The following is a 23843-nucleotide window of genomic DNA, read 5'->3' as shown; positions in this document are numbered from 1 at the left end:
TACAATTTTAACCTTATATTTAATTGAGTTCATCATTGTCACACATTTTTCAGTAAAACATCATTGCATATCACAATATTGTGGTACAATTTACAATAAAATAGTTATCGTAAAACGAATATTACGATAACAATCGCCCGTACAGTAATACTAGTATAGAAACTATATCCGTGGTTATCGTGCGACGGCAACTAAGACAAATAGTCAACAATAACATTCCCAAAGAGGGATCCCTTCAGGCAGGCTGTCGTAAAATCCATCTGTTCTAATTACATTGATACTCAGTGGATATTTTATAGTGTCACTATGTTAAAATCCTCATTTAATAACAAATAAGAGTTTTCTCCTATATAGCATTTACTTACATTGTAATACATCGATGTACAACCAGTTGGACATTTTTATTCTAAGGGTGAGTTGCACCACTCAACTTTGACTTTGACTTTAACTGACGTTTAGACAAAATGGCGTAATTGCGTGTTTCTAAGCACGTTAAAGTTAACGTCAAAGTTGACTGGTACAACACACTCGAGTAGTCATAGCATTTCGAAATTCACTCCTTTAATATAGGTATTTGTGGTCGTCCAAATCAAAAGGGACCTAATGGCGCCCGGCACTTACGCCATTATTGCCGTTGTTTTGTATTCGAACAACGGCAATAAAGACCTAAGTGCCAGCCGCCGTAAGGTCCCTTTTGATTTGGTCGGCTACATATAACAAATCTTCAAAACTTTAAAGTTTCTATTATACGGCGATCCCTGGCTTCGCGGCCCCACAACCCCGGGGACACGAAGATATATATATCTATTTGACCCTCTTCTGCTGCCGCTGCCGGTAGATGTCGTTGACCGGCGGCGCTACTCCCAAATCGTCGTCGTCGGAATCGTCTCCCGCTTTTCTTCTTCGATTCTGTTAAAATTACATGATATTTATGAAGACCGTAGCTGCTAGGCTGGACGTGGACTGCGCTCTCATGCAGCACTGGACTCGCATCCACCTAGCTAAGGACACCAAGTGCTCTCGTAATTTTAATATAGATGTACTAACATAGACACTCTGTTACTAACACTATATAGGTTTTTACTGAAATAAATGATTTTTATTTTATTTTATTTTTATTTTAATAAATTTGTTATTCGTCTTTATGTACACAAACTTACAAAATTCCTGTTTATATTTTTTAGTGTAGATAATGTAGATATTGCAGCCAAAGATATTGATACCAAAACTATTTTTAACCGACATTATGAGTCACAACTTTTGACTAAAGAAAATACAAAAGTAGTTTTGACTGAAAATCTTTAGTCAATAGTGGTAATAGTACTTTTGACTAATGCCCTTAGTCAAAAATACAATTGACTGCTAGGAAATCTGTCACAATAATTTAAACTGGTTAGGATTAAAAAAAATATTTATTAAAAGTTTCTTTATTCCAATAATATTTTAAAATGCACAATTCAAAACGCAAACAGAACAACTACATAATCAAAAAGGCGATGCAAGGCATACATATCACAAAATTAAAAGTTGTACAACAATATTGTGAAACACAGTTAAATGTACAAATCGACCAACTTGTTCAGTCAAAAGTAGTTTCCACAGATTTCGTTGGTTAGAAGTAGTTTTGACCGAATAACGGTCTTGACTGCAACATTATATAGTGAAGATAAGTGTAGATTTTAAATTGTAGTTAAGTGCAGATAATCTAGATTATGTAAACGTAGGCTAGTGTACTACAATGTACACATAGAAAAGTTGATTAGTGTATTATCTACAGTTAAGCAATTACACAAAACCTCACCTTATTGGACACAGTGGTGATGCCCTCATCGTCCACGATCCAGTGCACGGAGCGCGCCAAATCAAACAGTTTCGTGTCACAGCCATTCTCTTGTGTAGGCTGCGGCGCTGCAATATAAAAAATACGGTGTATTATTAAAAAAATAAAACATTTTTAATGAGAACGTTACGTTCGATGGGTGACAAAAATACAAATCCAAGGCTAGAAGGAAGTGCACTAAGTTTTTTCTTATGTATTCTAACATGTAAACAATCTTCGCTGTGCTTATTGTTGAATTTTGCTGAACTAAAATCAAATCAAAAACCTAAAAAACTTTTTAGGAGATTGCCTAAAATCATAACAAGACGTGTTAATATTATAAAAAAACTAACTTTAAATTTTTGTCCAGAGATATCCCTATTGAATAAATTTATCAGCATATCAACGGTTAGGTTTGTCCCTCCAAAAAATAAATGTGATTACGACACTAACGTTGTCAAAAAAAAAACAAAGTTTTCGGGGCAAAAAAAAAACAGTCGTTCCTGGAGTACATTAGTGTAAGTACTCACGTTTATCCAGAGATATCCTGTTGAACAGATTCCGCGGGTCTTTAGTAGCTATTGATAGACAAGCAGTCTATCAAAAGCAACTAAACTAAAAACTGTCTATCAAAAGCAGCCTATCTGGAGTACATTAGTGCAAGTACTCACGTTTGTCCAGCCACCAAATGGACGTCACATTTAAATAAGTCACATTTGTCCAGAAACATCCTGTTTTGTGTCTATGTCCTTCCCGTGGTACTTAGTGCAAGTACTCACGTTAATCCAGCGATATCCTGTTGAACAGAGACAGCAATCTATCGATAGCCACGATGGCCTTGCGGTGACACGAGGGCGGTTGCTATGTCCTTTCTGGGGTGAATTAATTCCACTTAAAGAATGTCACATATAAAAAAACTCACGTTTATCCAGAGATATCCTGTTGAACAGAGACATGAGTCTATCGATGGCCACGAAGGGCCCGCGGTAGCAGCTGGGCGGCGGCATCAGAGTACATACGTGCGCGGCGGCCGGCGGCATAGGAAATGTCCCTCCTGGAGGACATTAACGTTTTTTTATTTATTTCTTTACACAATATAACAGTGTAATTATAAAACTTAGAAATAGGAAATTATTTCTTTTGGCATTTCTTCTCGGCAGTGGTCGTTCCGAAACCACTAGTAGTTTATAGCACTTTATAGCTATGATAAATATTATTTCATTTAAAATATGATGTGAAAAAGTGCCTGTGAAGATTTTATTTCTGAAAAAAATATTTCACTTCCAAAAAATTATAAATAAATAAAATTTCTCTTTTATAGTTAGTACAAGCAGCCCGTCCCGGCTTCGCTTGAAGAAAAACATAATAAATTACACACAACGAATCACACCATTGTTGAAAACCAAATCCCGTGTTTATCGCATTCATACAGGTGAGCTGAGGACTTTGTTTTATAATATGTAAGGGTGGACGCTGCGGTGGTGTAATGGTTAAGACGCCCGCCTGTGAATCGAAGGGTCCCAGGTTCGAATTCTACTCGTGCCACATGAGTTTGTCTACCAATCTGACTCATATATAGTACTTTTCATAGACCACCACCTGCTTCCGGTGAAGGAAAACATCTTGAGGAAACCTGTACACTGGTTGATTATTAACTTGTGTGTGAAATGGAGAAGGCAATAGTAAACCACTCCATTAATAATGCCAAGAAGGTCGTTGTGTTTAATTCTATTCTAATAATGATCACGACTCTCAGCCATGAGGAATACGACTATGAAGAAGAAGGGTGGATAAAAATGTAATATCAGCACTTGACCATGTACTTTATTGTGTACTTACATTGTTATATTACTGATAAAAAATTATACATAAATTTATATTTAAAAAATGGTAAGCCCTTCTGGCATAATAGGGACCAACACTGAATGAGTTTCTTTCGGCATTTCTTTTCAGCAGTGGTCGTTCCGAAATGCTAGTAGTTTGTAGCTTTGGTAAATGTCATTTAATTTAGAATATGACGTGAAAAAGTGCCTGTGAAGGCCTAATTTCTGAATAAATGATTTGATTTTGATACCTGGTATGGGGTGTTCCCCGGGCAGAGGGTTGGACTTTGGTTTGTACGGGATCATCTGGCTCGTGTCCGGGCGAGCTATGTCCTTGTTTGGGTCGTTGTCTCTGCAATAATTACACATTATATATTATTATTACTAGCTGCGCCCTGAGGAGCGCAACGGAGTAATGAACGACGACGACGAGCTCGGTGGCGCAGTGGTAAACTGCTTGTCTCTGAACCGAGAGGTCCCGGGTTCGATCCCCGGTCGGGTCATGATGGAAAATTATCTTTTTCTGATTGGCCCGGGTCTTGGATGTATATCTATATATGTATTTGTTATAAAATATAGTATCGTTGAGTTAGTATCCCATCTCCGAAACTACCGAACCGATTTCAAAAATTCTTTCACCATTAGAAAGGTACATTATCCAAGATTGCTATATTTTATCTCAAAATTCCCACGGGAGCGAAGCCCTGGGCAACATCTAGTTAATAATAAACTTACTTCTGTCCCAATATGACAGCAGCAAGTTCAGGAGAGATGCCCGACAGTGGGCCACCCAAAGCCCACGATTTATTCGACATGCACGCTACCTGGAAGCATAGAAAATCTCATCAAGTGTGTTATATAGCGTCAGATTTTATACAAGCCGCCTAAAGGCATCTAACATGACAGTTACGATTACTCAATGCCATAGTAGTAGGCAAGTAGTCGCATACACGTTTTTCAAGTGGTTTTTCTACCCCTAAATGTTATCAAATCTTAATGATTTTTCATTCAGTATGTTAGTGACAAAATCCTTTATTATAGCTGCGCCACGGGGTTTCGCTCCCGTGGGAATTTCGGGATAAAAAGTATTATATAAACCCTACGTGTTATTGCAGGTTATATTCTACCCGTGTACCAAATTTCATATCAATCCGTCCAGTAGATTTTGCGTGAAAGATTAACAAACATACATATACACTGTTGGACTATACGGTCGCAATCTAAAATAAAAATAAAAAAATGTCATCTTGACGTCTGGCTCCTTCCGTCTAAGCTGAATACAAAATACGTTTTTCACTCTCAACAAAATATAATAATCTTGTGCAATCTCGGCTGATGTTTTATTTCATCGATTACTTTTCTAACATACACATCCTCACAAACTTCGGCATTTATATTTTATAACATTAGAGGATTATTATACCTTTGGTTTTATTTTATTTTCGGTACACGGGTAGAATATAACCTGGGGCTACATTCTTGAGCAATCGAAGTTCAATTTATCATTTTTCTCCAAATACCTTTAGAAAAATTGCAAAATTAACATTTTCGATTGTGATTTTTCGGTAAATCCAGAAACGGTGTTAAACGTTTCAAAAAATTTTGAAAAAATCAATGAAATGTACTTATATTTCGTGACAATTGAGCTCCTGGATTAACACATAGGGTTCATTCCCACGCGAAGTGAGCCCCGGGGCGCAGCTAGTATTAGGATAAATTATAACTCACTTCTGTATATCCGATGGACTTGAGTTCGGCAATGCTGCACGGATACAGGTCCAAGAATTTGTATCTATCAACCAATTGAGCTGTTTCTTTGCCTTCAAACTCTTTTATCTAAAAAAAAAAACAATATATTTTAATAAATATAATACATAATCACTCTCACGTGTTAAAGGCTGTGACGACGCTTAATTTAGGGCCAGTATAAAGATTTTAATGTGATTTTACAACCGGCCGCCTGCCTGACGTCATCGCTCCTTGGGAATGTTATTGTTCTCTATCGACTGCCAAGGCTATGTGTCCCTTAGCGCCTTGTACGACATCCACGGGTTTATATAGAGTGGTCCTATTCTAGGGCGGAAGCACAAGGAACATAATGATATCTTGAAATTCAGCTTGGAGATTTTTTTTTCACGTAGTAATGACGTCATCACCGCCTGTGATCTACAGAGACAATTTTTTTTTAATGAGGTCTCACTGCTGTGTCAAAAGTTAAACTTACTGTTTCCAACCACTTCTATCCCTCGCCAGTCGTTGCCATCAGTTATCGATTCATTTTTAATCCCCAGACTTCGCGGCGTCACATCCCCGAATACAACTGATAATGGAAACACACGCGGAAACATTTAAAGTGACGTACCTTCTCGAGCACCGCTTGTCTGCGTTTTTCCACCTTCACGATAGAGACAAGGTCTCCGATATTGGACTCGAACTCCAGGAACCTGTATACATATAAAAATATGAGTACGAATAACGGGGCTTCGCTCCCGTGGGAATTTCGGGATAAAAAGCACCCTATGTGCTATTCCAGGTTATATTCTACCCGTGTACCAGATTTCATAATCATATGTCCAGTAGATTTTGCGTGAAAGAGTAAGAAACTTAATTGTAATTGTAACAAAAACGTATATTGACTGCACCGGATAAGAATACCACAGTGAAAACGAAACACACGTCTGCTCTAAGCAACGTTCGAATGATGCTATGGAACTTTCGCTTTTATAATATTAGTAGGATGAATAATCTATATATAAATAATAATAAATAAATAAATATATTAGGACAAACCACACAGATTGAGCTAGCCCCAAAGTAAGTTCGAAACTTGTGTTATGGGATACTAACTCAACGATACTATATTTTATAACAAATACATATATAGATAAACATCCAAGACCCGGGCCAATCAGAAAAAGATCGTTTTCCATCATGATCCGACCGGGTATCGAACCCGGGACCTCTCGGTTCAGTGGCAAGAACTTTACCATTGCGCTACCGAGGTCGTCAAAATATACGAAAACGTAATCCTATTGAATTTGAAAAAAAAAATCTTGGTTTTCTTTTTTTTTTTCCTTAAAACTTATTCATTATTGCATATTCTACCAGATTCCGTGCATATTTGCATGCGTATAACAAACTTTTTATGTTGCATATAACCCGGTCCCTAATAATGAGAAATGATAAATAAATAAATTAAAATATTAGGAAAAATCACACAGATTAAGCTAGCCCCAAAGTAAGTTCGAGACTTGTGTTATGGGACCGACCGGGGATCGAACCCGGGACCTCTCGGTTCAGAGGCAAGCACTTTACCACTGCGCCGCCGAGGTCGTCGTCAAATGATAAAGTGTCGTATTGCTACTCACAAATTTAGCCGAGTTGACATGCTAAGAAGAAGAAGAAGTGATAAATTATTATTTTACCTATTCCAAATGTCCACAGAACTTTCCGGCTTGAGACTTCCTGAAGATAGCACTCGCTCGAACAGTACTCTTGTGTTGTTATCCTCTGATGAAGAATGTTGATTAATTGATTAGTAGCTTTTGCCCGCGGCTTCGCCCGCGTGATTCTCCATGGAAGCAGGTATTTTTCCGGGATGAAAGTTACCCTATGTCCTTCTCCGTACTTCAAACTGTATGTATGCCAATTTCAAGAAGATTGGTTAAGTAGGTAAAGCGTGAAGAGGTAACAACCAGACTAACTCATTTTCGCATTTATAATATCAGTTAGGATTATTAATTCTTGCATATATGTAGTTTGATGTTTGGAAGGACTTAGGGTACCTCTCATACCGGAATAATTACTGTTCCCGTGGGAAATTCACGCGGGCAAAGCCGCGTAAATAAGCTTGTTACTTATAACTATGTGTGCAACTTAATTCTATTTGCATACCATTCAAATGCGACAGATAGTCGATATAACACAGTACATATTCTGGTATGTGTGAGAATTTCTTCAGGCCCAATTCGAAGATTCTGAACGCAATGTTCTTGTCTTTGGAACAGTAGTACTCCATCAGGGCGGCTGCAACGAACACGTGGTAGCGGGACCTGGTCAAAACAAAAATTATATATGATATATTCACTTTTATTTGCATAAATGTACGTAAGAAATGGAACGCAGAGAGTGAGCGAGAGGGATGTAGGGATGAAAGGGACGGAAGAATGAAAAAAGGAAGATGGCAGAACTTACTGGAAGCTAGAACTCGATTATTTTCTGTGTGAAAGTTTTAAAATAAAAGAAATATTATTTATATGGGTTTTATTCTATCCTACCCTGATAAATGTCAATCCCACCCTGTCAAATATCTATCCTACCCTGATAAATGTCTATGCCACCCTGACAGATGTCTATCCCACCCTGTCAAATGTCCATCCTACCCTGTAAAAGTCTATCTTACCCTGTCAAGTGTCCATCCTGCCCAATAGCTCACCTGGGATCCTCCCTGGCCCGTTTGAACACAGTCCTAGCAGACTTGATACCTTCGGCTCGTCGCGCAAACTTCATGTATTGGACGTACGCCAGCGTGGGGTCAATTTCATCCATGTCTAGATATCGAGTGTATACTTGATGCACCTGAGAATAAAGATGTTACAGGGTTACTGGTATCAAACGCAAAACCTCCTAAAGACTACTTGGGTACATCAAAACAAGGAACTTTTATTCTACTATATAATTTGCGATTATATAAAATACAATCTAATTTGCGATTCTACACATCTTAATTCTATGTGATCTGTAGACATTCACTTTTGTTGCATTATCAGATATTTGCTGTTATTTATTTTCTGTTTAAACATTATAAAGGTGATACAATAAACTGTATTGAATTGGAATTGTACAATTTGTCGGAAACATATTTATGTGATTTTCCAAATGGATTGTTTGATACAGTTATACTCGTATTTAGTCTTAATTGGCGCCATCAGAATGTACCACACAGTTTAATTAACAGTTTACTATTACATAAGATGATACTGATGTCGTCTATTTCATTCTGCTCTTACTGTGCGTTTGTTATATTATTTAACTTCATAAAGATTAAGACTCCCTATTTTTTAATATTTATTTCATTACTAAATATTACACAATTTGTTACTCCTATATACAAAATGGAATGGCGCCATTTAACAATTTGGAAAATGTATATGAGTTGTTATTATATAGAGATTTCATTTTCTTTTACAATTAGATTCATTCGACATAAACAGTTAACCTTAGGCTTATTGAACCCGGGGTCTCTAGGAAATTGCCGACGACATGATGAGTTCAGAGTAGCTATGAATCGGCACGCGGTGGACATAATGGCTATAAACGAGACGTGGCTGTTCGAGGGAGAGGATGCTCGTGCACCCTCAGTGCCCGGGTACAGGCTGCGACACATGCCGCGCTCATTGAGTGCCCCGCGTGGTCGCGGTGGAGGAGTTGGGTTCTATGTTAGGCGCGGATTGCGAGTACAAACGTTGGATCATCCGCCAACTCTACACGTTGATCAAATGTGGCTAAGTGTAAAAGTAAATGGGGTTAATATTGCTTTCGGAACTGCATATAGACCACAATGGATAAGCGTTGATACATTTATTGATGCAATTACAGAGTCCGTGTCTCATTTCTCATCATTTGATCATGTGGTTTTGGTTGGTGATTTTAACATTGACCTTTTCAAACCAAATGATTGTGATACTATTAAGCTTGTAAACTTCTTTGACTATATGGGTCTTGAACAATATGTTAAGGATGCTACACATTTCACTGACCATTCGGCAACCTTAATAGATGTTGTTTGTAGTAGTGTTAAGGTCACAGGCCTTGTCGTCGACTATATAGCCGAATTAAGCCACCATGCCTTTATTTCCTTTAAACTTAATATAAAACTACCTAAATCAATACCAATAATAAAAGGATAAAATATAGACCTCTTAAGGATATAAATATCGATGAGTTCAATCGTGATGTTAATTCAATTAATTGGGAGGATTGTATTTGTGACAACGTAAATGGTTCTGTTTTAGCTTTTATTGAACAAATACATAATTTATTTGACCGTCATGCTCCTCTCAAAGTGTCTTATGTCAAGCAGCAAAGTTATCCCTGGATTACAGATACCATCAAGACCATGATGCGATTTAGAGATGAAGCTTACACTAAATATCGTAATACAAATTCTGATAAAGATAAAGAGGCGTACAAAGAGTTTAAGAAATTGGTTAATGTAGCATTACACAACGAAAAAACTGCATACTTTCGTTATAAAATAAATCGTAACATAAAAGACTCGCGTAAGCTTTGGAAAAATATAAATCATACCGTAAATTTCAAAAAACAGTTATCTGACTTGCCCGATGGTATCTGTGATCCTGATGTCATCAACAAGTATTTTCTTAATGTTCCGGGGAATTCATCCAATGACATGTCTCATCTAATGCACTTCTGTTTCAATAGATTTGGACAAGCTGTTTTTAGCCTTGAACCAGTAGATGAAGAGACCGTATTTAGAATCATAAAGCAAATTACCACTAAAGCTCAGGGTTCCGATGAAATATCCTCAGATATGATTTTACTTACTTTACCACGTACACTTTCCGTTATAACAGCTTTAGTAAATATGTCCATTGAGCTAGGTGAATTTCCAAATTTATGGAAAAATGCTATAGTTAGACCATTGCCTAAGGTAAGCAACCCTAAAGAATTGAAAGATCTTAGACCAATTAGTATTTTACCGTATCTGTCAAAAGTATTGGAAAAAGTTGTCTGTATCCAAATGGTAAAATATCTAATTGCGAATAATATACTGCCATCTAAACAGAGTGGATTTCGAGCTGGTAGAAGCACAGCAACGGCACTTCTCAATGTGGTTGACGACATATTGGCAGGCAGGGACGTGGGTGAGGCTTCCATTCTTGTATTACTTGATTACTCCCGCGCTTTTGACACAATAAACAACACGTTGCTTCTAGCTAAGCTTGTTTTCTATGGTTTTGATGGCCCTACTATAAAATGGTTTAGTAGCTACCTTTCTGATCGATATCAAAAAGTTGAGGTTACAAGGAATGATGGCACTAAGCTATCATCTGAGTATACTTCTGTGGTTAGGGGCGTTCCACAGGGGTCTATTCTGGGGCCTATACTCTTTATTTTGTATACAGCAGACTTACCAGATCTTATAAGAAATAGTGAACATCATTTGTATGCAGACGACTTACAAATTTATAAGTGTTTTAAGCCTGCTGAAGCTCGCTTTGCAATTCAGCAAGTAAATAAGGACTTGGACACGGTAGCCGAATGGTCAGATGCAAATGGTTTAGTACTGAATCCCAATAAAACTAAGTTTCTCGTACTTGGCACTAGAACTCAACTAAGCAACACTCACATTCATAACCATAGCTTAAATATAAAGGGTGTACACATCGAACAAGTAGATGAATGTAGAAATCTAGGAGTAGTTATGGATAGCAAACTTCAATTTGAAAAATATGTAATTGAAGTTGTAAAAACATGTTACTATAGGATTAAGGTATTATATCAAATACGAGAATATTTAAATAAGGAGACGCGAATTTACCTATGTGAGGCTCTTGTACTGTCTAAGCTGAATTATGCGGATGTTGTTATTGGAAACTGTTTACTAGCTCGAACTAAAAAGTTAATCCAACGTGTGCAAAATTCATGTGCGAGATTTTGTTTTACCATCCCTCGTCGTACACACATATCCCCCTATCTGAACAGAAACGAACTCCTGAACATGAACTCCAGGCGCACGCTTCACTTTGCGGTTCTTCTGTTTGGCATTATTCAGAACAGGTGCCCATCCTATTTATTTCATAAATTGGTTTTCTCTGCCCGTGCTAGAAACCGAAATTGCCTTATTTTTCCAAGACACAGGACCGCTGCTTTCCGTGGCAGTTTTAGATACGCTGCAACCAAGTGTTGGAATAACATTCCTCCTCCCATTAGAAACTCTCTAACTGTAAAATGTTTTAAGAACAAGCTAAGGGAGCATATTCTGCATTTGCAAATTAATAACTAGTTGCAGCATTAACTGTATTTTGCGATATTACGAGTAAAAGGTGATTTGTTTTAAATTTAAGTCTAGTATAGTTATAAGTTGTGTAGTTGTGTATAAGTTGTGTTATGTATATTGTTACCGGTATAAAGATTTAAATGTATAAGTATTGTGGAGTCTATATTTTATTTTTTATTACTTTATTATTTTTTTATTTTTTATTTTTTATTATTGATTGGTATTCGCGGAAGATCAGCGTCGTGGCCGTCAAGCGGCTCACGACACATGCTGAGCGAAGGCCGTTTTGGTTCATGCCCGGTAAATTAAACATGTGTCTGTAAAACTGTTAACCATGTAACCAAATAAACGATTTTTCTTTCTTTCTTTCTTTCTTTCTTTCTTATGTAAATAGTTATGTAGCGGAATCGAATATAGAGTTAACGTTTTATAGAAACGACATTAAAACTAAAAAAAGGATTTTTTTTTGTATTTATTACGTTTAGACAAAAGTCGTAGAACAAAAGGTGTTAATCTCTGTGTAACCTACCTTATGCGCCTTTGGAAGGTTATGCGTTAGATACCAGTAAACCTGTATATGTCGCAGCCATCTGGTTAAATCAGCCATTTAATTGGAAGGCTAGCCTGTTCATTACGAGACTGTATGTCTCCTTTTAAATCTGTATTTATACCCGTATTATTCCTTAATTTAATGTTCGATGTAACATGTATGGTTGTTTATGGCCAATTTCATATAATCAGTATTGTATCGTTTATTATATCGCAAATATGACCTGCGTCTGTACAGTCTGTGAAGGCCTAATTTCTGAATAAATGATTTAATTTTGATACAGTCAACAACACATCAAGTTACCCTACACGAACCTCTATGGCGCGGTAATAGCGGCGAGCTTGCAATGAATTTGGGTAGGTTGACGTGCTGTTGACTGTACCCGTAGGTAATTGTAAATATATACTTTATATCGCGTGTACGCATCGTGTAAAAAAAGAGAACGTGTCGATGCAGTTTCGTGTTTTATGTCCTACGAAAATCATATATATTATACTTATTACAAATCAACGTGGGGCAAATATTTTTTTTTGTATGTATGTTTGTTTGTTCGTTTGTTTGTAACGCGATAACTTTCGATCCGTTGATCTGATTTCGATGAAATTTAAAACGTATAACGATCTGTCAATAGAATTTTTAAGTTCGCGGGGCATCAAAATCTGTTATATCGTTTCTGAAACATTCACAAAAAAATATTGTGATAGCGAGGACAAAGTTCTCGGCGAACAACTAGTTTATTGACTCACCTTATTATTATATTATATACAAATTTATTTATTATTTACCTTATTATAATGCAATCTGCTTTCTTCGAAGTCAGCATGAGCAAAATGTAAAAGAGTTGATTGTTTGAGAGGACCGCTGGTCGCTCGCTCGTACACAGCGGCCGCTTCGTCCGAAAACAGTCGCGCCGCGTTCGAATCCTACGACAAATTGTTTCTCATGAACACAACTCCTTTATTTTATAAGGAAACTAGCTTTTACCTGCGGCTTCGCCCGCGTGTATTTCCTGGAATGAAATATAATGATAGCCTATATTCTTCATATGAGAAACATATGAGAAATTTCAACAATATTTAGTTGAGTAGATAAATAGGTAACACGCAAGTTTACTTTCGCACTTGAAAAATATTAGCCGGCAGAAGAAAGATAACATACCGATCTTGGCCCTCCAAAGACTGGCAAGTCCAAGTGACTTGAGTGGAAAGTCCACTTCTATGGCGAGTGACAACGGTCCATGAAAGTGACAATCCATTACAGATTTTTAGGATAATTAACTTCTTTTTCCTGCAGCAGTTTAACAGATTGGTCCAGGAAGATGAACAAACACTGCTATATTGACTAACATCAGTCGTCTGGCGACTGTCTTCAGAACGGAGGGGGTATCTCTAAAGCTTGAGGTCCGCATAAGTATTTATATTAAAGTGTGCATTTACCACAAGACAAATATCCACGGAAATGAAAATATGCCACGGAAGTGACAATAGTGCATGAAAGTGACAATTAATTCTAGATTTGGGCTAATTAAACTCACTCCTTTTTCCTGCAACAGCTTAGCAGAATGGTCCAGGAACATGGCCGCCTGGTGCCACACGTCGGGATGGTGAGAAAGACACAACAGACACTGTTCTATGGCGAACATCACTCTTCTTGCGACTAGCGCTGTGTCTTCAGAACGGAGGGGATTCGAGCGCTCCCAAGCTATGTATTTCTTCCACAGCTCCACCTAAAAATAAAATAAATTGAACCGTGGTGGTGTAATGGTAAAGACGCCTGCCTGTGGATAGAAGGGTCTCAGGTTCGTATCATACTCGTGCCATATGAGTTTGTATATCAATCTTAGTGATATATAGTAGTTCTCATAGAGCACCACTTGCTTCCGGTGAAGGGTTTTCCTTCGTGAGGAAACCTGCACACTGGTTGACAGGTTAGTTCCCTTGTGTGAATGCGACTACCTGCCACTGGATGGAGGTAAGTAGTCGTAAAAGTGATGTCAGATGCCTTTAGGTGACTTGAATAAAATCTGACACCAGTGTTAGCAAGAACACGCGCGATATGATGATGATGACCTAAAAATTAAAATGTAGCCATAACCATAGACTGAGATTGGGCCCTGATTTTTTTTCTATTAAAAATTTTCTGCGGAGGGGCACGTGGTCGACACCGTCTAGTTAGGAATCAGAGTACACCTAGTTATATTACCCATTTAGGCCTGAAGCGACTTGATTTCGATTTCCCTTACGGGGTAGACAGAGGCAGCAGGGGTTGCAATGGCCACGGTTACAATATATCCGTATTAAAAGTAAAAAATCTGAAAGTTGGCATGTGTCTGAGTTCGGCGACAGTGTGGAACTGGCATTAAAGTAACTGTTATTGTTATTATACCTGCTTCATTTCCTCCCTGTCGACGGTAGGTGGCGTGGCCGGCATGTTTCTGTTCAAGCCTCTTGTAACCGTCTCCAATTCTTTCGCGACACGACGCGCGTTCATGTATTCTCTAGATCTTTCCATCGCCATTCTTTCCGCTGGGGAGTAATGTAGCGTGATTATTTGTTCGCTTTGTAAATCTGTCTGCGTTTATTTATTTTTTGTTTGAAATAACTTTATAGTATATAACAAAATACAAAAAAAAACTGTTAGTTTCAAAATTTATTTTGCGCCTTACTAGCTGCGCCCCGGGGCTTCGCTCCCATTTGAATTTCAGGACAAAAAGTACGCAGTACTAAGTAAGTCCTTCTCCGTACTTCAAACTATATAGGTATATGCAAAATTTTAAGAAGATTGGTTGAGCAGGTAAAGCCTGAAGTGGTAACAAACAAACATACTTACTTTCGCATTTATAATATTAGCTAGGATTACGATAATGTTTATAATTTTTTTTAATTACGCGACTTAATTATTTACTTAGTTAAATACTATGTTGTTAATAAAAAAAGTTACAATGTTTCAATTTATTATATAAATTATCATTTTGAACACGTATATTCAATATTGGTTGTGAATAATTTTTACAATTCTCTGACTTAGTAATCTATTCTATTTCAATGTGTAATGATGATAGAAAAAAGTAAAAATGCGTATTTTACATACCAATAATATTGTTGATGCTTTGTTCAAAGGCTATATAATCTTTCCATAGAGTTTCTATACCTATTATGGGGGTAATCACTGCTCTTTGATACACCTGAAAGATAAAAATAAATATGAGTTGCTATTTTACAAGCTTCGTTCGGTTGGAATCTTGCAACTCCATTTTGAAGCAGATATCTTCAACCGATTGAGCTGAAATTTTGTATACATGTTTAGTTTGGGCGAACACAGACAGTGAATGTGTGTGGCCAGGTCTTGGATGTTTATCTATATATGTTTTTTTTTATAAAATATAGTATAGTTGTGTTAGTATCCCATAACACAAGTCTCGAACTTACTTTGGGGCTAACTCAATCTGTGTGTGATTTGTCTTAATATATTTATTTATTTTTGTCCGTGGCGTTTGGTAAGATAATCTCACCTTCCTCACAGCAGAGATCTTCTGGTTCTCAGCATAGCTACCAACAGCGTCCACGCTCTTGAGGAACGTGACGTAGTCGTTCCAGATAGGGTATGCGTGGATGTCCAGGCCAATCTTGTCTAGTGCAAAGTCATATGCTTGGGCCATTTTCTCTCTAAAATTGAACAATAAATAAAAATAAAAAAGTAAAATAATATCGTGTCTTTATTTTACTTTAAGCTAGTTTTTGTACCCGATGCTTCGCCCGCGTTTATATCGCACGGCCACTCACAATTTATTATTGTCAATATATCGGATTCTAAGCATCGTATCGCGATAAAACCTATACCGGATTTTAAGTTAGACCATCCGCTATACAACTGTGAAAATCACAATTAAAATTCAATCACGTAGTTTTTACGTGATGCACGAACAAACATAGCCCACTTAAAGTTCTACTATACACAAGTTATTACACAGCGAACCAATCACATTGCGGCGTATTTGTCGTTGCGTCACAATGGCGCACTGTGATTGGTTAGCTGCGTCTCACTGCGAATGAGATTAGGAGACGACCACTAAGAAAGGATATTTCGAGATTCCATCCCCAAGGGGGTAAAATAGGGGTTGTCAGTTTGTATGAATTTCGTCATTTTGAACAAATGAAATCTTTAATATAAGTTTGTAATTGGTAAAAAATAAAAATGCATTAATTAGATTTTGAAAATTACATCCCTATAGGGGTGAAATAGGGCTTGCAAGTTCGTATGAAACTTCGTAATTTTTGAAGGTAGATGTGAAATTTATTTAAATTTGTAGTTAAAAATAATAATGCATTAATTATGCGTTAAAAATGCGCGGGAAACGACATGGGACAATTTGCAGGAAACGGGACAGGAAAAGTTTCAGAACGAGACACGTAATCGTAGCGGTAAACGGGGAATTGAACTAAAGATGACAAAAAATACGAATTTGAATCATAGCAATAAATAAATTTCACGTCTTAGAATACACGATAAAAGAATAACTGAAATTTTACTTCGATTCCTTTTAGAACGCGACTAAAACACGCGTGCGAAGCCGCGGGTAAAAGCTAGTAGATAAATAATTTTGAATTTACTTGTATGTCGGCAGCATACACTTCGTCTCCTTCACATAATTAAGATACAGCCTCCACAGCTCGATGTTCAGTATCTTCATTAAACAGCGCTGAAACAGCTGACCAAACAAGTAATATTTATTTATTCATTCAAATAAATTAGCTATATGTAGTTTCAAAATAAAATATCAATCCCGATAATCATAAAACATTCAAACATACTATATATGCTAAAATATGTTTTGTCGCTATCACGATTTATAATACTTGACATTGACAGAAAGAGACAAAACATACTTTAGCTTAAAGTACGCTTTAACTTTTAAAACAGGGTTAGACAGAGAAAGCTGCGGACTTCGTCATAACTTTCGTTTCGCTCTTACAAGAGAAATGCGTTTTACACATAAGTGAACGTAGCCACATGAGATGGAACTATTTGATACAAATGTTACGCCTACCCGATTGGTAGGCTGTCGTTGTAAAAGCCTAAAGTTACAAGCACTCTGTCCCGTGTATTTTCTAGTGTTTCGCTTCGTGAGCGACATTGAATATATCATGTGTCTATATTTTTCTGTCTGTCTATGGTATATAAAATTCAAATGGAAATGGGCCGGACACCTGGCCAGAACGTCAGACGCAAGGTGGACGAAGCGGGTAGTAATGTGGAAAGGACCTACAGGAAAGAGAAGAAGGGGAAAACCACAAGGAAGATGGATCGACGACATAAAACGAATAGTAGGCGAAAATTGGTGTATTAAGGCGAAAGATAGGAAAAGCTGGTTGGAAATGGAGCAAGCCTTTACCCTAGAGAGGGGTTCTCATTCAAAAGGGAAAAAATAGCTAAAAAATAAAACTCTATAGCATCTAAATAAAAAAAAAAGAAAAATTCTTTTTTTATAAATTTAATATTATGGAATAATTGGAATGATTTAATTAATTAATGTATTAATTAATACATACATAATTGAAAATTACACTAATAATATACTTATATAATTAATGATTTTGTTAGTTAGTAATACTATATAATATTTTTTTTTAAAGATTTTGTAATATGTATGAAATATAATCTTGTAATGTATGTGAGTGAGAAACTAACCAATAAAAGGCTTTTTATTATTTATTTTATTATTATTTTATGGTCTAGACATATTTTTGTCTTGATAACTATATATATGTTTCTCAGTGTTCTGAACGGGAATACAATCTCCCAAAAATAGAAATCACTGCCTACAGAATTTTTTAAATTAGAAATTTAGAAGATTCGGCTCTGATTTTATACCCGGCCTCCTGACTAACGTCAACCCTTTTTGGGAAATGCTATTGCTGCTTATCTGTCAAAATGCCAAGGTTATGTCCCTTAGTCGCCTCGTACGACATCCACAAAAGCATAGAAAGTGGTATCATTTTAGGGCGGAAACACGCATACATCTACTAACACTTCTACAAGAAGACAGCAATACATACCTTGAAATTCGATGTTGCACATCTTCCATTCCTTTCTTAACTTGTTCAAAATTATCTTTTTCTAAAGTAAAATCTCGTTCGAATAGATGTTCACAAACAAATCTAATGCACATTATTATATAATCTCGATTTACTGTTGTAATTGTCTTCACAGTTTAAAAGAATTACAAATTATTGTTGAGTGCAAAATATTGTTTGACTACAAAATATTGTTTTCAACTGGTAATTTCGATACAAAAGTTGTGCGAGCAACACTGGGACAATGTGGAAATAAAGCTATATCTATGTGACGGAGCTACGTAGGTGCTGGTAATTACCAACTATATCAATAAGACTTTAGTATTTAATAGTTAGGTATAGTGTCATAGGGTTAATTATGGTCATTTGGGGGTCCAAAAGACAAAGGGGAAAATCATCTGTTCAATTTTCGCAGAGAAATGCACGCGGGCGAAGGCGCGGGCAAAAACAGTATACAGGTACAGTATCTACGGAATATATAGCCTAGGTAGCCGAGTGGTAACAATAGCGTTCCCAAGAAGGGTTGGCGTCAGGCAGACGACCGGTAAATAAGCAGCCGAACATTCCAAATTTCAGTGTTTTTTTCGTTACCTTCGCGGCTTTCCAACCACGAACATGCAGAGATGAGAGAGTTAGGTACGGTGTCTCATTCCCGTACTAAAATATCGTTTGTCTAACGCATTATTTCTGCTACATTCTTAACCACACATCATCGAACCCCAGGGTCCGTTTTCCTACTGTTTCTCCTCAACTTTGCACGGTTTTTGGCATCCTATATTTCAGACACATTTTTTCAGATACACTTATCCCAATTTATATGGTGTCTATACAGCATGTCAGCCTCCACTTCTCGCCGTCTGATGTTAACCGATCTTTAACATTCGGACTCCATCCATCTTTTATCGAGTCTTCAACATTTTCCATTCAATTTCATATCTTGTACCCTTCCTTCTTACCATCGAAGCCTATAGGTACCTATAGTTTTTAATTTCTCTGAGAACGGTGCTACTTCAGTATTCCCCTCACATATTCATTCAAGTCACTGCATTCGTTCTTCTTAGTACCAGCTCCACACTGTCGCCGAACTCGGACACACGCCGACGCAAATGTGTTAACATAGCGTTATTTCTATGAGAGCTTTGAGCGAAGAGAGATATGAGTGCTTTTATTTATCGCAATGAAAAACCGGCAATGTATAATGAATCCGCCAAAATTTGGCAACAGAGTGGAGCCGACATAAAATTCTCATCTTGGCCACATGCAATCTCCTTACATTTAGTCACACGCCTTGATCGCCCTTCACTTCGTCAACTTCAGGTCTTCCTTTTTTTAATAAAACAAAAACATTTTTGACAATGTCAAGTCGGAACTATTTGGGTTTGCTCCTTCTGGTGGAAGGTGGAAGCGGCATAGCCAAGTCAGACATTTGTTCCCTACGTAATCTGCTAATTCAGTAATGGACGTGGCCGTACCAGCGTAGGTGGCGTCCCACATCAATATGAACACAAGCCTCTTTCACATATGAAATCTCACAAATACCGTTTACTTATTATATACTAGCGCTTATTAGCGACTTCACCCGCGTGTCCATTACCCATAAAATGTTATTTTCCAGGGTGAAAAATAATATACTTCCTTCGGAGTACTCTTGACTAAATGTATGGCAAATATTCACCAGTTAGTCTGTTGTTATGGACCTATGAGTTGGTCTCAATGCAAGCAATGAACAGTTGAGTATAAACAGGTCTTCGGTAAAAAAAAGTCTATTTACCACTGAACCATGTGTTTCTCGCACAACTTTGTATGAATGTATGAAAAACGCCAATGAAGAATAACATTTTCTATATTTAAGGATCATTTATCAGGGATTATCACATGTCAAAAGGGACCTTGATATGAAAAGGTTCATTATTAGAATCGCAAACAACATTTTTTTATTATAACAGTTCGAAACAAAATTCTTGAAGATGTTAAATTAAAAAAAAATTTTTTGTAATTAATTTTTTTTAACTCCATTGAACCTTTTTTAAAAAAATCCCCTCCAACATGTCTGAACACAGCACCCTAACCGAAAAAAAAGATAATTTTGTATCTTTCACATTTATTTGCTTACATCTAATAATACATAGATTCATAGAATCTGACCACCTTGTCTCACAGACAAGATAAACTTTATTATATTATCACAGCTTTTTATTTTATTTATTTAATATCTAGACTTACTGATTGACCATACTAACCTTTTCTACTTTTTCAAAATTTCTCGCTTTCATCTGTAACAATTTTTTTTTTACATTATAAGATATTTTCAATACAAATATACTGAGAGAGATCTGTCATAGAAAGGTTCGAATATTCCCGGCATATGAGTTTGTTAGTCAATGAAACTCATCGGTTATTTTCATAGACTACTGCTTGCTTCCGGTAAAGGAAAACAAGTTGAGGAAACTAGCATAAAAAAATTACAAACATACATCCACACAAATTTTCACATTTGTAATAATAGTAGGATATTTATAAGACCGACTTTGGAGAAAAGGCTGCGGTCAATAATTACATTGCATGCACACTTCTTCACCGCGCTTTGGAAGTCAGTGGTAGACACAGACCATTTAGCCTGTGGTAGACTTGGTTTAAGTAATTTTTTAATGTCAATAAGCTATATCCCATCCTAAATTGAATAAAGAATTTTGATTTTTTTTTTGTAGCAGTCATAAAAGTACATCACCCAAAATGCCTAACCATAGTTGGGTTAACATTTAAATCCAGCAGACTTGTTGTTTATGTGTATGTTTATGTTGTGGTTTAAACCCATCCTTGAGCCTCAATGCAGAGTAGTTCAAGAGAGAACACACTTGATAAGTTATTGTATCCACAAAGCAGACACGGTGACATACAAAGAAAAGTCGATTTATGGACCCTGTCGGACTAATTCGAATAATTACATTGAATATACAGTAATTAAAATAATATAATTTTATTTCAGACTAGATGTTGCCCGGGGCATTGCTCCGGTGGGAATTTTAAGATAAAATATAGGTGGCCTAATAGCAATCTTGGATAATGTAATTGGTTCAGTAGTTTCAGAGATCCCGCATCAAACATACAACCTCACAAACTCTTTATAATATTAGTATAGATGAAATTAATTTAAAATAATCAGTTTGTACTAACCTCCTGCTCTATGTAGATCTTCCAATACCGGCCCGTAGTGGGGAAAGCAGCAATGAGACTCTCGTACATAGACCGCACATCATTGATGGGACGCGTTTGAGCTTCTCGGATGAGCAGAGACCAAGAGTCCACATCGTAAACGTTAGCTTCTACTGCCCTCTGGGCACGACTGAGGCGCTCGTTTCCCCAATCCTGAAAAATATTGAAGGATTTTTCTCTCACATATGAGCGTTTTCGCGGTTTTTTTTTGAGGGGTTAAGCGTCGGAGTCCATGGTCTGCAAAAATCCGGCCGTCAGAAAATATAAGTTTAGACGCCAGAAAACGCCATAAGTAGGTAGTATCTCGTATTTCGAGACTTTAGCGATGCAAAAAGTCATACATGGGCAGAAGAATTTATAGACTATTGAGTTATTGTAATACATTAGTTAAAATGTATGTAATAAATAGTAAAACTTACGATTTCAGCATTTTCTTCAACAACGGTGGCCATTCTTGCTTGCGGCTTTTTGACGTTACTTTAGAGGTTAGTTTACGGTTTACACTTTACATGGAATAGGATAGGCATGAAAACTTAACTTTCAAACAGAGCACGCATTGGGTTCGATTTTGTAATAAATATATTCATCAACATCGGATTGTAAGATGATGAAAAATTACACAAGCCAACAAACTAACCTACATACCTATCTAATCTATGCAAGCAAAACTACAAACAAATTAGGTACCTACATAGGTTAGGCTTGTACATACAAGTACAATACAAACAGCCAGAAAGCAAGACGTGTTGCATTGCAGTGTGTTGAATGAATTGAATGACATAAATGAATGAAAACCGATTTGTAAAAAAAAATTGAAATCGATGATTTCGTCGACTTGTTAAGATATTTTTTTTAAAACTTCGGTATTGGCAAAATTATATTGTGTTATATTATATATAGGCTTATATTATGTTGCTGAGGATTTGGGCCGTTTTTTGTATTGATTATTCAATAATCGTTTTTCCATTTGGCCCTCATATAAATCAAATGTCTGTGGTCTAGCCGTCGACAACAGCAAGAATAAAAATATGCATATCTAGTTTTATTATGGCTGTATATACCTAGGTAGGTACTCAATGGCAGGTACATGATAATAGAGTGAGCATCGATTTTATTTTTTTTCTGCTGAGTAGGTACCTAGCAAAGAGGTACACCTAGGTACCTCACACCCACGCTCATATAGGAGTAGGTAGTGTCTGGTTGACATTGACAGGTTTCAATTTCACTTGAATGAAGTTGAAATTGTGCTCGATCGAATCGAAGGCTTGATAAAACCGCGGTTTGTTTTATTTTGATTTCATCAAAAAGATAGTAAAATATGTTATTCTACTCATTTTTTAAATCATTAGTTGGTAAAGACGTGGTTGTGGAACTGAAAAATGACCTCAGTATATGTGGTACTTTGCATTCTGTCGATCAATACTTGAATATAAAGCTGGCTGATATTAGCGTCATAGATTCAGATAAATATCCTCATATGTTGTCAGTCAAGAACTGTTTTATTCGTGGATCTGTGGTGCGGTACGTGCAGCTGCCGGCTGATGAAGTGGATACCCAGCTTCTTCAAGATGCGGCGCGAAAAGAAGCAACTGTGTCGACTAGATAGACATAACCTCAAAAAATAAATGTTTTGGTTGAATCTATTTGGTATTTCAAGGACATGAGTGGGTGTAAATAATGTAACTTAAGCTTAAAGTTTCGTAATAAAGATGTAAGGTTATTTGTGAAATATCTTCCTTTTTTCATATTATTTTGAGCTCATTTTTTTATTCTTAAAAATAAAGTTAGTGAAAAAGTTGGGTTAGGGTATACGAAAGGGTGCACAAATATATGCTATACCATTTGAACTTGACCTTGGAGATGAAAGGCCCTGAGGCCACTGACAATTGTAAATAGGAAAGTTCTCATCTATACCACTAGTAGTCCTCTTGTGTTGTCCCATAATGGAACAACTGAGACAATTTCGTCTCAGTACTCCCATGGGACAAGTGGCACTAATGTTTTAGACCCAAAATTATTACTAATGCCATCATAATCTCAGTATATAGTTCATAATAAAGTTGGACTATAATTATCCATAGGAAAATAAGAGAGCTGGGGGCTACCATCAACTTTAACTGAACGATTTCAATAATAATAATGCAATAGTTCACACTCCCGCCGAAACCTGCTCATGGGCATACCATTTCATTGGTATATCCGGGAGTGGGCTTTGGCGGGAGACCTAAATAACATTCAAACTCTCCAAAGGGCCTCTATGTGTTGGATCCATATCCCCACACCTCTCAAAGGACCGGACTTAGTGCCGTGAATTACAAAAGAGGAGAAACAATAATAAGCA

At 36.8% G+C, this 23843-nt stretch overlaps 2 protein-coding genes across 2 annotated transcripts; one reads left to right on the top strand and one right to left on the bottom strand.

Moving 5' to 3' along the window:
• Positions 1-22240, bottom strand: LOC128681860 (protein suppressor of forked). Its single transcript, XM_053766126.2, has 19 exons — positions 21922-22240; positions 21464-21655; positions 20530-20562; positions 16826-16923; positions 15727-15880; positions 15306-15399; positions 14601-14740; positions 13750-13941; positions 13001-13138; positions 8078-8220; positions 7537-7694; positions 7068-7152; positions 6005-6086; positions 5371-5478; positions 4378-4466; positions 3894-3994; positions 2742-2873; positions 1802-1908; positions 1-909 (listed from the first exon to the last, which is right to left on the bottom strand). Exons 1-19 carry the CDS (start codon positions 21952-21954, stop codon positions 805-807), a joined length of 2184 nt encoding a protein of 727 aa, XP_053622101.1. The 5' UTR covers positions 21955-22240; the 3' UTR covers positions 1-804.
• Positions 22241-22724: 484 nt separating this feature from the next.
• Positions 22725-23233, top strand: LOC128681863 (uncharacterized protein). Its single transcript, XM_053766128.2, has one exon. It carries the CDS (start codon positions 22821-22823, stop codon positions 23106-23108), a length of 288 nt encoding a protein of 95 aa, XP_053622103.1. The 5' UTR covers positions 22725-22820; the 3' UTR covers positions 23109-23233.
• The last annotated feature ends 610 nt before the right edge of the window (positions 23234-23843 follow it).

The sequence above is a fragment of the Plodia interpunctella genome, chromosome 28 (genome assembly GCF_027563975.2).
Source record: "Plodia interpunctella isolate USDA-ARS_2022_Savannah chromosome 28, ilPloInte3.2, whole genome shotgun sequence".
Lineage (NCBI taxonomy): Eukaryota > Metazoa > Arthropoda > Insecta > Lepidoptera > Pyralidae > Plodia > Plodia interpunctella.
Note: the sequence above shows the minus strand (reverse complement) of the source record. Positions and strands in the feature narration are given on the sequence as shown.

Bases quoted from the DNA above. Each gene is read 5' to 3' on its own strand.
- LOC128681863 (XM_053766128.2), top strand. From the start codon at position 22,821: ATGTTATTCTACTCATTTTTTAAATCATTAGTTGGTAAAGACGTGGTT.
- LOC128681860 (XM_053766126.2), bottom strand. From the start codon at position 21,954: ATGGCCACCGTTGTTGAAGAAAATGCTGAAATC. The intron at 6,087-7,067 runs GTAAAATAATAA...ATATGTATACAG, and splicing joins TCTGTGGACATTTGGAATAG to GTTCCTGGAGTTCGAGTCCA. The intron at 5,479-6,004 runs GTACGTCACTTT...TTTTTTTTTTAG, and splicing joins GACAAGCGGTGCTCGAGAAG to ATAAAAGAGTTTGAAGGCAA.